The following is a 16,644-nucleotide window of genomic DNA, read 5'->3' as shown; positions in this document are numbered from 1 at the left end:
TCCCATCCTCCCTGCTCCTCCCTTCCTCTCTCCCGTGAAGTCTTGTGTTATTCTCCAGCTGGGGAGGGGCATCCAGAAGCTGACCACTAGCAATCACAGCAGGAAGGACGTCCACAAGAAAGCAAGAACTTCCGTGGCTGCTTAAGCAGGAAAGAGAACCCTGCTGTGTCCCTGGGAGACCTCAGAGAGATGGGCAATCCCTGCTCTCAGGCTATTGTCCGAAGAAGGCTCTCTGAAAGTCGTGCCCGGCTCCAAAGGTGCAGGAACACGAGGCTCTGGATCATGGGATGTCTGCACTGAGGAAGGACCCGAGGTCTTCCCATCGGGGGGACTCCTGTAGGAAGTGGCCCCTCTGGCAATGGGGCAGGAGGCTCATCACAACAGGCATCTACAAGCTCTAGGTCCCATGGAGCCCCACCATTGGGGACAGCAATAAAAGCTGCACTAGGGACAAGTGGCCACATTGGCAATATGTCCCAGCCAGCCTTGAGTTGGTTTTTGATGCCAAACATTGGGAACTGGGTCTCAGAGAGGGACAAAGGAGGCCTGAGATGACAGCGCAGGTCAGGCAGGTGCATAGTTCCTCCCACTCATCCCTGCTCCGGATGCCCCATGTCCCTCTCCACCTTCCTTCTCCCCGCAGCTCCTTCCTGGGACAGCAGGGGTGCAGAGGTCATTTGCAAATGGCCTTGACCCAAGAGCCAGTCGGGATGCTGGCTCCAGGAGCATCACTGCAGGGACATCCTTCATTGTAGAAATTCACTCCCCTAGGATGGTGGTGCTGCCTGTGTGTGTCGGAGGTGGGTGGGGATGGCAGGTAGGAAATTAATCGAGCCCCTTCTCCACTCCTCCTCATCCTCACAGATGTGCCAAGGGCTGGCACCAGCACCCATGTTTTACAGAAGGGAAAACTGAAACTCAACAAGTGGCCAAGGACGAGGGTTGCAGAGCTTGGGAGCCGGAAGGGACCTGACAGAACATGCCTGCTCTCAGCCACAACCCCACTGGATGCTGGAAGCTTCTCTCTGGCCCCTGGGTCCAAGTAGTGAGCCAGGTTTGGCATGGCACTACTAGGGGCAGAGTGCACACCTCACAGCTGGCTAAGTGTTCTGAGGCCAGGCCAGCCACCCCTGCACAGCTTATGGCACGTGACACACAGCAGGGACCCAGCCCGATTAACTATGGACACCAGCAATGGACCCGCTGGCACAGTACTTTACAGTTTACAACACACCTTTATGTTCCATTGCCTCATCTGACCCAGGGAGGCAGGGGTTAATGATTCTGTCCTGGGGATGGGGAAACCGAGGCCCCAAGCCAGCCAGGACTCACATTGCTCTCCAAGATGGAGCCCCAGCCTGTCCTGACCCCCACTGCATGGCATACCATGGCAACCAGGGAGGGACAGCGAGGCACAGAGGCCCCTGAGTGGCGGCAGCTCTGACCCTGATACTCACCCTCAGCCATGATCGGATGCTGGTGCTGTTTCCTCATACTGGTCATGGGACTGGTGGTAGGACCTCCAAATGCAGACCACAGGTAGCGGGCAATGTGGAGGAGGCTGAGAGCAAAGAACTTATAGCCCGCTTTGGGGCGGGCCCGGGGCGGGGAGGGCGGGGCGCGGAGGGGTGGAGCGAAGGCGGGGACCAGGTTAGGCTGCTATTGTGGGGTCTGAGCCCATGCTCTGGGCGGGCTGTTGGCTGGGGCAGGAACCCTAAGGAGGGAGGGAAGGAGCGGTGGCCAGGCAAAGCTGGGCAGCAAGGACAGGGACAGATAATTAGATCAGGACACACAGACACATTTCGATCCACAGCGTCAGACCTTGGGACACAGAGACACCTGATCAGAAAAATACATGCGGATACAGACATACAATCAGAGACAGACAGATGTGTCTACACAGACAGACACACTTCCACAGATACACAGACAAACCTGGACATACAGTGACATGGACACAAAATCCAACCAGGGCGCCCACAGACACGCAGAGATGCGGACACTCGGAGATGGCGCACATGCGCACTCACTCATGCCGCCATGCAGACGTGCCTACAAAGAGAGGCACACCACACCTCTTCCTGGAGCTAACCCAGATCATCTGCCCGTCTCATCCATCCTCAGTCCATCTATCATCTCTCCATCCATGCACCCATTTATCCATCTATCTATCCATTTACCCACTCATCCACTCACCCCTTCCATTACTCACCCTCCCTGCTCCCCATCTTGACTCCCTTCCCCTTTCCTCTCTTAGTTACAGACCCACTTGTGCCAGAAAGGAACAAAGCCAACTTTCCAGAGACTTAACCTCTGACCCCTCCCTCCTACCATCCTGGTAGCGTGGTCCGCCAGATGCCTATGCTTCTTCTCTACTGTTTCGTCACCAAAGGAGGAATGCACAAGACCTGATGAGTCTTAGAAGAAGTTTATTCGTGCATCTGCACACAGACGGGCTGGGACCCTAGCAGTTTCAGCAGTGAGGGGAGGAGAAGCCTCATCCTATATAGGACTGACTCTGGCTGTATTTCTTGCCCCCGGAGGTGGGGGACTTCTGTTACCTGTAGTGGTGAAACCATGGAGCAGGTAGAGACTAATGACCAAGCAACAGAATGTCTAGATAAGTGAAAATGGTATGTGTGTGTGGGGGGGGCATAACTAACTGGCAGGATGTCCGACGGTCAGGCCAGGTTAGATATTAATCAGGATTGCTCAGGTGGAGAGTTACGGGAACTGCCCTCTGCTGGGTCACATCAAGTTCCACCTGGCTAGCTGAGGCTTTTGTTAGGGGGTCCTGGACATGACCCTAACACCCACCATGAGTCCTGAGCAAGGAGGGTCCCCCGAGAGACAGGGGCCTGCGGGCCTCCCCCAGCCCCTTTTATGGAATAAGTTCCATAGATATTGATGGGCGTGGGCTCCAGAACTGGCCCCGGTTTCCATTCCTGGGTGACACAGTGCAGGGAACAGACCTGGCAAGAGCTCAGAGGAAGGAGCAGGGCGATGAACACAGTCAGGAAGCCTGGGTTTGAATTCCCACTCTGCCGCTGATCAGTTGTGCGGCCACGGGCAGGCATTTCGGTTCTCCAGGCCTCAGTTTCCCCCTCTGCCAAATGGGGGAAAGAATTTGTCCCTAACAGGCCTGGGGTAAGAATCAATCAAAATGACTGAGGCTGGGGCCTGACCTATGGTGGCGCAGTGGATAAAGCGTCAACCTGGAACGAACCCTGGAACGAAAGCTAAGGTCGCCGGCCATAACCCTGCACTTGTCTGGTCAAGACATATTTAGAAGGTGATGCTTTTTGCTCCTTCCCTCCTTACACTCTCTCCTCTCTAAAAAATGAATGAATGAATGAATGAATAAATAAATAATTTAAAAAGTTAAAAAAAATGACTGAGGCTGGGCACCTAGTATATAGTGAGCACTTGGTAACTGGGGGTCCTTGAGTTTTGGAGCAAAAAATGCCAAGTGTCCCAGAATGTGGCCCCAAGGGACAAGGAACTCAAGGAGAAAAAGGGGCCTGGGGACCGTGAGGCTTTGCAGACTGTATGGTCCCCAAGGGTCAGCCCAGCCCTAAATGAAAGGATAGATTTTGCATTTGTTCATTATTTCCTTTGAAAATTACATGTTCTTCTGCACCGGGTGCTGATTTTCCTTTAACACGCCCCCTCCCCGGAGCTCCCTGGGGGACAGGAATACAGTCAGCAGGTTGTTTCTGGTGCAGGCGTGGGGCTTGACACGGAGCCCCGGCCTGTCCCTGACTCAGCCGCTGCCTTCTCTTCCTTCCTCCCCCCTTTCCAGAGAACCATGACAACCTGAGTGATGCAGTGTCTTGAGCAACCCCAGGACAGGACCAGCCGGGGTCAGGACTGGCTTCTGAGAAGTGGCAGGCAGAAGCCAGAGCCCAGGCCAGGCCCAGAGACCTGGATTTCAGGCTCGGGGACCCGGGGACCCTTGTCTCACTCTGTGTAAAGGAAGAGGGTGCAATGGTTAGAGCAGGCAATACCTGAGGTCACTCTTGGCTGTGTGACCCTGGGCAAATTATGAGACCTCTCTGAGTCTCAGTTTCCTCCACTATAAAGTGGGTATAATAAGATTCCTCGCCTCTGGGACTGAGAGATAATGTCTGTTTTCAATGCTGAGCACATGGTAAGTTCTCAATAAATAGTACCTAACACTTTCTAACGAGGATGCTAAGCGGCAGGACTCCCTGCAAAAGGGAGGCTTCTCTGTGTAGGTGAAGCAGGTTGCGAACAATGTAGAATATTTGAGGAGTGCTCGGAAGAACTCTCTGCCTCCCAAATAAGGCTTCTACCCAAGGACAGGGAGGCCTGGACCCTGTCATTAGAGAAATCTGTCCTTCACTTTTGTAAGGATTTCCAGGCCTCAAGGTAGAGACAAAGGTGAAATTTTTTTAGGTTACTCCATAAGCAGGCAGATGTCCCATTGAAATCTCACAGTGTAATCTTTGTCATTTGTTAAATAAGGGAACGGGGCTCAGAGGGGGTAAAGTGACTGGCTCAAGGTCACGCAGTCAGGAAGTGGGGCATAGAGTCTAGCCTTGGTTCAAAAGCTTGCACGGACTCTTCCACACTTCAGGGGTCAGTCTACACTCTGCCACACACACCCCTTCACCCCTGAGGTGCCGTTTCAGAGGCCTTTGTCATGAGTCCTCCAGCCCTTGGCAAGGGAGGCTCCAGGGACAGCGATCTATGTTTCTGATACATGGTGTCTGGTTCCAGCGGATATTCGATAAATGTTTGTGACATGAGAGAGAGACAGGGAGGGAGATGAGTCGGAGAGAGCTGAAGGGAGAATAGAAGGAAGGGAAGGAAAAATGATTAAGGTTCAGAGAGGTTGGGGAAACTGCCTGAGGTCACACAGCATAATTGGGCTCCCAGGCCCTGGCTCAGCTGAGCAGTTCCCCAAGGATGAGGGGCCCGTAGGCGAGAGGTGGCCCCGGACAGCTGAGCTGAGGGGAAGAGAGGCCAGAACGTCAGTGGGTGGGACTGTGATAGGGCATCTGAAGATTTTCTACCCACTGGTGACTAACGGCCGATGAGCAGTGTCTGGCATGAGCATGTCCGAGGGAAGGACCAGGCTTCCCTGAGGTAGGATGGACTGAGGTAGGCGTGAGAACAGGGGAGTGGAGAGAAGGTCAGGAAGTAGGTGTGACTTTGCACGTCTCTTGAGAGGGAGTGTGGCTGGTGGCCTGTCGGAAGCAGGATCTATGATCTTCAGGTTGCGGGGAGCAGAGAACGGTGTACTTGATCAGGGTGGCCCTCCCAATGTTTCCATTCTGCAGATGAAAAAACTGACTTATGCATGGTTGATGGATACATAAATTTACCAAAACTTCCAAGCTGCCCTTTGCTGTTCTGTTTGTCTATCTGACCCCACCCTTGCTGAACTATCGCACCTGAAACAGAAAAGTTCTAGGAAGCTGCTCAGCCACCCCGAGGAGAAGCATTCCAAGAAGCCGATATCGTAAAACTACAGAAGGCAGCGTACCAGAACTGCTGATGCAACACACACTTGCTCAAAGCTCTCCCTTAACCCTATACAAAATTTGCCTCAGAATCTGGGTGCACTTCTCCTGGAGGAGTGCCCCGGCAGGTTTTTCTCCTCTAATAAAGCCTGCACACCTGGTGTTCGAGTGCCGTCTCATTCTTACATCTGGTGCCGAAACCCGGGACAGGGTACTAACTGCCTGGATGATCCCTCTTTGCCGTCCAAACTTACAACCAGGGAAGCAATGGGCAGCGGCAGCTCGTCCTGGGCTTACTCCCTGATTCTGTTTGGACGTGTAATTGTAGGTCTAACCCTGTCCTGAACCCCTGCTGGACCAGGAAGATAAGGAGTTTTTTCCTTCCCCTTCCCCGGTTGGCCTCTAAATTTCTCTCTAAAAACACCCCTTTCTGGTCGGACGGCTTTCTCTGACATGCCTCACATTTTGAGGGGTTTGACTTTCAGTCTCAGTGGACTGCATGGAAGAATAGGCGCCTAGCCAAACCTCTCCACTCTCTCGGACTTCTCGTCCTCAGAGCTCCCTGACAGGTGGTGACAACCTCTATCAGGGACGACTCCCCCACACAGAGATTCTCTCCTCTTGGGACAGTGACAAAAGGCAGGGACGCCCCCTCTTGCTCACCTGTCTCCACTATGGGCTCTTCAGAGTCTAAGCCTTCTGACCAGACCCCTCTAGGATGTCTCATAAGAAAACCTCACTAAGTTGGGCCTCTCTGTCCTTAAACCAAAAAAACTCATTTTCTTCTGTAACCTGGCACGGCCTCAGTACAAATTAGACAATGATTCCCATTGGCCTGAAAATGGGACATTCGATTACAATATCCTAAGAGATCTTGACAACTCCTGCCACCGGACGGGGAGGGCAACAGAAATCTGACCTTGCCCAAGTTGAGCGCCGCCTAGGGTCCTTCTCCTCAGACTCGGACACTTACATGAAAGAATTCAAATACCTTACACACTCCTATGACTTAACCTGGCACGATTTAAGTATTATTCTCACCTCCTCTCTGTTGGCCAGTGACAAGGACCGAATATGGACCACTGCCCAACAAATTGTAGATGAGGCAAACAGTAGGAACAACCTCCCCATGGGTCATCTAGCAGTTCCCTCGGACGATCCCAATTGGAATTACCAGCTCAATCATGCTGATCGAAAACTCAGAGATCAAATGATTGATTACCTACAACAGGCCCTCAGCAAACTTGCCAATAAGGCTGTTAATTATGACAAAATTAAGGAAATCATTCAAAGGCCCCAAGAGAACCCTGGGGAATTTCTGGAACGCCTATCCCAGGCTTTTCAAAAGTACACTCGCCTAGACCTAACAACTCCAGCAGGGACCACCCTCTTACACTCACACTTTATCTCCCAATCTGCTCCAGACATCAGGCGCAGGCTTAAGAAACTTGGGAACAGGCCTGAGACTTCCCAGAGAGACCTCTTAAATCTAGCCTTTAAGGTCTTCAATAATCGGGAGGACACGGAGAAGGAGGAACAACAAAAGAGGAATCAGGAGAATTACCTAACGCTAGCGAAGGCCCTAAAAGGGAACCCTGCTATGGGCTCAAAGACCAAACCCTTCCAGGGTCAGTCTTTTATTTACTTATTTTTAAATTTCATTTTTTTTCAGGGTCAGTCTTTTAAATCCGGGCCACAGGATCCTCCAGGTCCTTGTTACCGTTGCAAGCAGCCAGGCCACTGGGCTAAGGAACGCCCTAACCTTCGACCACGGCCAGGGCCTTGCCCGCATTGTCACCAGGAGGGTCACTGGGGAGTCGATTGCTCCAGTCGCCAGAGAGGGATCAGGTCAAACCTCCCCACTAATACCCAGTCAGTGACTGATTTCCTAGGCCTGGCAACGGAGGACTGAGGAGGCCCTGGGACACCGGCCCCAGTACGCATCACCAACAGTGAGCCCAGGGTAACACTTCGTGTAGCGGGTAAGGTAATCTCCTTCCTCATTGACCCCGGGGCCGCCTACTCCACCCTCCCTGAATTCGGAGGACCTCTGAGTCCCTCTAATACCTTTATAGTCGGGGTCTCAGGTCTACGCACTAGCCCTCTTATAACTCCACCACTTACTTGCATACTAGGACAGACATCATTCACACATCAATTTCTAGTTATTCCACAATGTCTCACTCCATTCCTAGGACAGGACATCCTAACTAAACTCAATACTACACTCCAATTATCTCCATTTGGCTCTACTCAAACATCACAACAACAAACTTCCAATATTCTCCTTCTGTTGGCCAGTGGTTCATCACCTCACCTTACTGACTCCCCATTTCTCTCCCCTCCCCTTCCTTCCGCTCTAGTAGACCCATCGGTTTGGGACATTCAACACCCATCCATAGCTAGACATCATACTCCTGTCTAAATCTCCCTTAAGGATCCCTCCCTCTTTCCTAATGTACCCCAATATCCCAATTCCCACAAACACCTCCAAGGACTAAAACCCCTTATCACAAAATTCCTTAATGCAGGACTTCTTATCCTGACCAGTTCACCATACAACACGCCTATCCTTCCGGTAGTCAAACCCAATGGCACTTATAGGCTGGTGCAGGACCTGCGAGCCATTAACTTGGCAGTTCTTCCCATCACTCCCGTAGTTCCTAACCCCTACACTATCCTATCTACCATACCCACCAATACTACACACTTTACAGTGTTAGATCTTAAGGATGCCTTCTTTACTATTCCCTTACATCCTGACTGTCAAAATCTCTTCGCATTTACTTGGACTGATCCTGACACTTTACATTCACAACAGCTAACCTGGACGGTCCTACCTCAGGAATTCCGGTATAGCCCCCACTTTTTTGGACAGGCATTAGCTAATGACCTCAAATCACTAACTTTGTGCCAGAGCACCATCTTACAGTATGTGGATGATCTTCTTTGCAGTCCATCCTTGGAAACTTCTAAATTACACATCATTCAACTACTCAATTTCTTAGCTCACCTAGGCTACTGGGTAGCTCCCGCTAAGGCACAGCTCTCCCTATCACAGGTCATGTATTTGGGGCTACAGTTGACCCCAGGACAAAAGGCTATCACCACTGATAGAAAACATTTAATATCCTTCATACCAATACCCTCTACCAAAGAGGAGCTTCTCTTCTTCCTGGGAATTGCGGGTTTCCTCAGAGCATGGATCCCTAACTATAGTCTGTTAGCAAAACCTCTCTATGAGGCCACTAAAGGGGACCTCACCGAACCTCTAGACCCTAAATTCCCAATACAAACACCCTTCACCAAACTCAGACAGGCTCTCCTTCAAGCACCTGCCTTACAGCTTCCAGACTTAAACTCAGAATTCATACTCTATGTTATGGAAAAACAAGGGCTTGCCCTTGGAGACCCTCCTTAGCACCAGTCACTTATCTCTCTAAACAGCTTAACCCCACTTGTAAGGGATGGGCACCCTGCCTCAGAGCTCTGGCAGCCGACGCCCTGTTAGCCCTTGAAAGCAAAAAGTTCTCATTAGGACAAAGGTCATCATCAGGTCTCCTCACAACCTACAAGACCTTGTTATTCATAAGGCCTTAGCCCATTTATCACCCTCTCGATTACAACAAGTTCATATCATCTTTCTTGAAAATCCTGAATTCTCTTTTCAACCCTGTTCTAGTTTAAATACAGCCACACTCCTCCCTCCATTCTCCTTACCCCCAGCACTTTGCTGCATTGAAACTCTCACACGTTTTGCTACCCCCTTTTCTCACCTCACTCCTACACCTCTTTCCACTCACCCTCTTCATTGACAGGAGTGCACTTAAGACCAGACAACAGTCCACTCCGACAGGCTGTGCAGTCATCACCGACCAACACCTCATCCTCGAGGCTCAGCCCCTACCACAGGGTACTACCTCACAGCAGGCTGAGCTTATAGCTCTTATAAGAGCTCTGACTCTCAGCTCTAACAAAATGGCTAATATTTACACAGATTCAAAATATTGCTATCATATTCTTCACTCAGCTGCAGCTATCTGGAGGGAGCGCGGATTCCTTACTACCAAAGGCGATCCCCTCCAAAACCACACGTACATACAAAGTCTTTTCAATGCAGCCCTACGTCCCAAACAAGCAGCCATTATTCCTTGCAAGGGACATCAAAGAAGCAGCTCTCCTATATCCACTGGAAATGACTTAGCCAATCAGGTAGCCAGGAAGGTTGCCACCCAGTCTCCTGACTCACAAATTTACTTCTTCATCTCACTTACTCCACAGTATTCCACTAAGGAGAAAACCACTCCTCTCTCCCACAAAAGGAGGAATGGTTTCTCAAGGACGGTAAACTCCTCCTCCCGCAATCCCAGACTCAGACCATCTTACAGTCCATACATGAGTCTTTCCACGTAGGCTACCAAGCTCTTCTAGTCTACATCTCCTCCTTCCTCACGGGTAATAGTATTTCTACAATTTTGAAACGCATAACCTCATCTTGCCATGTCTGTACCTCTTGCACCTCACAGGGAGGAATACATCCCAAATCTTTCCCTGCCCACCAGGCTCGGGGACAACTACCAGCCCAAATTGGCAAATAGACCTTACACATATGCCTAACTATAAGGGATTCAAATACCTCCTCACCATAGTAGATACCTTTTCAGGATGGATTGAGGCATTCCCCACTAAACAGGAAGGTGCTGGCACCGTTGCCACCATCCTAACTGAACACATTATTCCCCGATTTGGCCTTCCTTCTGTGCTTCAATCTGACAATGGCCCTGCCTTAATTTCTCACATTACCCAAACCCTCTCATTTTACCTAAAACTTAAATGGTAGTTACACATTCCATACCATCCTCAATCCTCAGGGAAGATCAAACAAGGAAACCAGGTCCTCAAAAATCATCTCACAAAACTCATTCTAGAAATACACCTACCTTGGACTTACCTTCTTCCCTTAGCCCGCATGAGAATTCGAGCTATGCCCAAGAAACCAGTGAACCTAAGCCCCTTTGAGATTATGTACGGTAAACCCTTCGTCTTAGACTCTAGTCCCCTTACACCCTCTGATCCGGCTATAGGGTCCTACTTTCCTGCCCTGGCTCACATACGAGCCACCCTACACGCTGAGGAGGTCAACAAACTGCTACCTCAACCTTTCCCCACAACTAAAACACATTTTTCCCTTCTGCCCGGAGACCAGGTGTACAAGAGGACTCGAGGAAAAACACCACTCCAACCAGTTTGGACGGGACCCCACACAGTCATCCTGAGTACTCCCACAGCTGTTAAAATAGAAGGAGATACCCACTGGACTCACCTCTCTCATATCAAACCCTACCTTAGCAAACCTCCTAAATCCTCTCTGTCCACCCCTACAGGACCTCTAACTCTCAGACTCTCCTCTATTCCGGAGGAAGGAGCCCGCTTCTGTGCCGAGTCGGCTTAGCTCTCTACACTCTCCTGTCATTCTCTTGCTCCCAATCCTGTGGCCAACGGCATGTCTGGAGATTCTTTGTAAATGAAACGTTGGGCCTTCACATCCACCACAACCTCCACGCACAGTTGGAACTGCGGATTGTTCCCACGCAGGGTGCCAGTCTTCCATAACTGTCCCAATTCTATTACAAAATCTCCAATCCCTACAAAAATCTACCTCCTCAGATCCTACCTTATGTTTTCCCCATCTACAAAGCAAACCTCACTGCTCTGCCAGGAAATCTGGACCCTGGGGGGCATGCCCTGGGGGACCCAAAGAGGCCATAACCACTAGCTGTGAATTCTCACTCCTTCCCCCTACAGACTATTTCAATTTCACTCTAAATGACCCCTGGGCCCCATTTTGGGAGAGAGGCATAACAGCTTCTATCTTCTGATCCTCATCATCGCAGAACCTCTCTGGAATACTTTCTTTAAACCGACAATGGGTGAGGGAAAAGTCTTCTACAAAACTTCTAGAGGAGCTAATTCTATCCTTACCCATGAGGATAAACTTAAAACACAAGCATCTAACCCCTACTCCCAACCTTTCTCATGGCTAGGACTCATCAAGCAGGGCATCCAAGTTCTCAACCTCACTTCTGTATACAACACTTCTCACTGCTTTCTCTGTGCCTTTTTTTTTTTAGACGAATTCATTTATTTGACACATTAAATTAGACAAAGAAAAATATATGTAATTGCATAAAAAGAATCACATTCTCATACTACTTGAACACATAGAAGGTCAAAAATAATAAAATGGAATGAATTCCAGGATTAATTGCAAAAACACAATGTCCAGAAGAATGTCAGGCTTCTAACTTCACTGACTCCAGTACTGAGCGTGCTTCCTCATACTCCTCAGCCTCCTCCAGCTCCTTTTCATTCTCTAATGTCTGCAGAAGATCGGCATATGCTGCTTCCAACCTGTGCTGGCAATCTGGGATCATCATCGGGGACTCTTGCAGGATCTCTGCCTGTTTCTTAATGGTATAATTTTCATCATCTTCAGCTTTCATTTTTTCAATCTTTTCTTCCTGTTGTTTTGCTTCTTTTTCATACATCATTTTTTCTTTGGCCAATCACTTCACCACGCCGGTTTTGATCTTGATCTGCCTCACGCGAGGGTCGGCCATGGTCCTGGGAGCGCGGCGGGAAGGAGGGCGGAGAGCCGGGGTAACGCGCGCGGCAAGAGAGCCTCTCTGTGCCTTTTTAAACAAGCCTCCCATCACCACGGTTCCTTTACCATACCCACTCAACGCCACCAAAATTCCAGACCCATTTTATCTCTCTGGAGTTCCTCTCTTCTTAGAAGACCCCACTTCAACCCTGAATGTCTGCTACACTAATCGGCCCACCCCATCATGTAATAATATTATCCCAATCAAAACTTCTCTAACCAACCCTAACGGAACTCACTTCTGGTGCAATAGAACTATTCTAAAAACGGTGAACGCCTTTTCCCCCCTCCCTCTCCCTTGTGTCCCGGTAATAATTGCACCACAATTAACATATTATGGAGAGGAAGAATTCTCAAACCAGCTGAGGACAGGTAGAAATAAACGGGCTGCCTTCCTCCCGGTCCTCCTTGGCCTTACCCTTGCCACCTCTATAGCGGCTCTAGGGATAGGCGGGGCTGGCCTGGGCCATAGTATTATATATGGACTACTAACCAACTAAAGGCAGACCTGGAACAGGCCCTTGATAATTCAGCCACCTCTCTAGCCTCCCTCCAGAGACAACTGACCTCTCTAGCTCAGGTCACCCTACAAAACCGAAGGGCTTTAAATCTACTAACAGCTGAGAAAGGCTAGGTACTTGTCTCTTTTTACAGGAATAGTGTTGCTACTACATCGACGAGTCTGGCCCGGTTGAGGAGAATGTCAACTCTCTCCAAAAACTTCAAGAACGAATCCGCAGTGGTTGGGCTGGTGCCAACCCCTACTCCGAACAATGGTGGAAAAGCCCCTTGTTCTCCATGCTAGTACCAATTATAGGACCAATCCTAATTCTGTGCCTAATACGAATACTTGCTCCTTTCTTTATCAAGTTCCTACAGGCCCAAGTGAGAGTAATCTCCAGGATTACCTACAATCAAATGCTTTTGCAACCCCTACTCCAACTGCCCCAGGGAGAGGTCCCCGAAGGAGGCCCTAATAGGGGTAACAGCAGGAGGTGGCTCCAGAAGAAGGCTGATCCAAGCCAAACCTCCTTCCTGGACCTCACACCCCCTTATTTTTCTTTTTTTCTTTTCTTCCCCTCACCTCTTTTTCTTTTATCACACCACAGAGTTGAGAAAGGATGGATACATGAATCTACCAAAACTTCCAAGCTGCCCTTTTGCTGTTCTGTTTGTCTGTCTGACCCCACCCTTGCTGAACTATCGCACCTGAAACAGAAAAGTTCTAGGAAGCTGCTCAGCCGCCCCGAGGAGAAGCATTCCAAGAAGCCGATATCGTAAAACTACAGAAGGCAGCGTACCAGAACTGCTGACGCAATGCACCTTGCTCCATCGTCACAAATGCATCTCCCTCCCCAGTGTTTCTGTCCCCTGCGCAGGCTCTCAGCTGCCACTCTGCACTGAAGCTCTGTAAGCTGTGAGCTCTGAAGTTCACCCCACTGAGGGGTCAGTTTCTTTTCTGCAGAAGCCCAATCACAGCCCAGGCTGGTGGAAAGAAGAGGAGCCTTGGACACCTGGTCTGAGCTTGCCCCGCCCCTACTGAGACCCTGCAGGGGAAAGTTAGGGCTCCTGGGCGTGGCACCCAAAGGCCCTGCAGGTCTGGCCCAACTCACCCTCCTATCGCACCTCCCACGTTTGTCCCCTGTGGTCTGCATTCTCCTAGCCCCCAAATGCAGGCTGCAATTTTATCCACCTTCAGGAGTTTCCTGAAGCTGTGGCCCCTACCTGGGATGTCGCCTCTCTTCACCCAGCAGAATTTCACTGGGGCTTTAAGCCCCACCCAAAAGGCACCTCCTCCCGGAACCCACCTAGGGCAAGACTTTCCCCTTGCCCCAGAACCATGAGACACTGTCACAATCTGCTTGTCTGAGTACCAGGGTGTGTGCTTCAGTGGCTGCTCAATAAATGTTTGTTGAGTGAATAATAGAGAGAGAGAGAGGAGAGAGAGGTCCAATCCTGGGTCAACCTCTGGGGATTAGTCCGGCTCAGAGCCTTGGCTATCAATTTGCGGTGCCATTTGCCTGGGGCAGGACCAGGAGCCGAGGTGTGGCGCTGGGGCCTCTCACAAGCCTGTTTCCTCCATCAACAAGGTCTGAGGCCGGCTTACTCTCCAGTCACACCTTTGACAACCCCAGGAGTAGGAAGACCCTCAGCTGAGCCTCAGAGACCTGGGCAAACAGTTTTCCCTAGGCCGCTCAGCAAGTCAGGGCAGAGCTGGGTGCTCCAAACTCTCTAGAAAAGTAAATACTGGCCCTATATATACGGCTGTCCTCCATTTCTAAATGTAGAAGGCTGCTCTTACTTAATTTGCAAATGGGAATTGCATCGTACCGGGCAGTGGGATGGAACACGAGGCTTGCGTGGTGTCCTCGGCGGTGAGCTGGTGGTGTATGGGCTGCCACGGAGTCCAATGGCTCGAGGTTCCAACTCTGGACCCCGCTTATTGGCTGTGTGGACTCAAAGTCTCCAAAAGGAAGCTCCTTGCAAAGAGAATAAGTTGATTCTATTATTGTTGTCACCATTAAGAACTTCCATTTCTTAAGTGTCCAGACTTAACTCCCCAGGGAATGGGTAGTTTAGGATTTTTGGAGAGCAGAGTTCTGACTGTTTCAGGCAGTGAAATCTGCTTTACTCATAGAAAAAGCTGCTTCAGACCCTTACTCACAACCAATTGTTACTAACTTGGTGTACAATATTAATCAAGATGTAACATCCTAACCAACCTCTCGAGAGACGGCAGACACTGTTGCCTCCATTCTCGTTGAAAACATCATCCCACAGTTTGGACTGCCGGCTACCATCCAGTCAGACAACGGCCCGGCCTTCACTGCCCAAATAGTCCAGCAGGTTGCTACCTCTCTTAACATTACCCGGAGACTCCACATACCCTATCACCCTCAATCGTCGGGTAAGGTGGGGAGGGCCCATGGCATCCTGAAAGGTCAGCTAAATAAACTTTACATTGAGACCAGACTCTCCTGGCCAAACCTCCTCCCCCTGGCACTCACCAGAATCAGAGCAACTTCTCCCGCCCGGGGGTGGGGGGTGGAGGGGGAGGGGTGGTGATTTATAGCATTGGTAGGATGGTGGTGGGTTGATATGTCATGGTGAAATTTCATTGGTTGACAGATTTTTTTCAAAAGGCTCCTGGACCGTTTCTTTTGGCGGTCATGGGTGTGGGTAATTTCAGCCAAAAGTCCCTGGACCCGGTTCCTCCTGTGACCTCCCCCCATTGCCACCGACCTCACAGTCACCACTATCACACTTCTAACATCAGAGATGAGTTTGGCCTGGCGTTCAACTTCAGATGAGTAAAACCATTCAGTGTGTACCTGTGTCTGGCATCTTTTGCTTAATGTGTTTGTGAGATTCAAGTAATTGTTGCACTTTTATTAAACTATGTGCTTTCCCCTTCTGATATTTCTCCTTCTGATACTGTTACTTCGAATGATTATACCTGTACCGCAATGTAAACATCCATCCTGCTCCTGTCTGACTTTTGGGCCTTGTTCAACTCTGGGGCACTATGGAAAAACGCTGCTATGAACATTCTTGCACATGTCACCGGGGGACCCACCGACGGGGCATTTCTGTTGGGTGAACATCCACCAGAAGAATTTGCTGCCTCGTGGGAATCAATGAACGTTCTGCCTTGGGAGATACTAAGGATGGTTTTCCACGTCCGCTTCTCTCTCCACCGCACAGGAACGTGTGTGTGTGTGTGTGTGTGTGTGTGTGTGTGTGTGTGTTGGGGGTGGAAGGGGCTTCTCAGTTTACCCGATCTGGTGAGCAGCCATGTTAGAACACCATGGTTTTTATTTTCCTTTGGGGGCACCATCTTTAAGAAAAAGAATATAAAATTGTGACTATGCAATCGGGTCCGAATCGCTGGAGATCCTCACACTTCGGATTCCTTTCTCCTGAGATTTCTCAGAAACGCTTCCGTGGAAATGCTTGGCGATAGCAACCTGGCTCTCCCTGCTGGGAACAGTCAGCAGCTGGCTCTGTGCACAGGGGCCCATGCGAGGAGGGGCCCAGATCCTCAACATCCTAGGAAACACCCCTGCCTGGTCCTTACCACCTCTGGCCCCATCCCCCGCCTTTCCCTGGCCGGACTCGCCGTCCTTAGGCGCTTCCACATCAGCTTGCTAAAGGGGCTCCTTCGCTGACTTCCTTGTCTAAGCAGACCCTCCAAGTTCATAAGTCCACGTCGGGGGACAGTCAACCACAGAGCAGGAGGCTCAGGGCAAATGCTGTGGGCCCAGCCAGCCGGCTTGGTGTCCTGGCTCCACTATTTTCTAGCTGTGGGACCTGGGAGCTGTCATGGAGCCTCTCTGGGCCTCAGTTTCCTCACCGAGGGCGCGGAGAAGGGAATGCCAGCTCCGGCCCCAGCACGAGGTGAGGGCCCAGCAAGGTAAGGCAGGTGAGGCGTCCAGAGGATGCCGGGCGCCCTGGCTCTCAGGACGGTCGTGTTGGCCGCACTGTCCGGCG

The 16,644-nt window shown here is 50.6% G+C and overlaps 1 protein-coding gene and 1 pseudogene across 2 annotated transcripts in view; both read right to left on the bottom strand.

Annotated features, from left to right (window-relative positions):
* LOC136309545 (protein-glutamine gamma-glutamyltransferase 2-like) overlaps positions 1-16,644 on the bottom strand; it is a 75,761-nt gene that overhangs the window by 25,578 nt on the left and 33,539 nt on the right. Inside the window, exon 1 of one of the 2 annotated variants that reach the window (XM_066237864.1) lies at positions 1,458-1,469. The exons of the other annotated variant lie outside the window; for it this stretch is intronic. Coding sequence (XP_066093961.1) covers positions 1,458-1,467 — 10 coding nt within the window. The 5' untranslated portion in view covers positions 1,468-1,469. Of the gene's footprint in view, positions 1-1,457; positions 1,470-16,644 lie in introns of those variants that run through there. 2 annotated transcript variants of the gene reach the window in all.
* On the bottom strand, positions 11,620-12,165 carry LOC136308246 (tubulin-specific chaperone A pseudogene; annotated as a pseudogene).

The sequence above is a fragment of the Saccopteryx bilineata genome, chromosome 6 (genome assembly GCF_036850765.1).
Source record: "Saccopteryx bilineata isolate mSacBil1 chromosome 6, mSacBil1_pri_phased_curated, whole genome shotgun sequence".
Taxonomy (NCBI): Eukaryota; Metazoa; Chordata; class Mammalia; order Chiroptera; family Emballonuridae; genus Saccopteryx; species Saccopteryx bilineata.
Note: the sequence above shows the minus strand (reverse complement) of the source record. Positions and strands in the feature narration are given on the sequence as shown.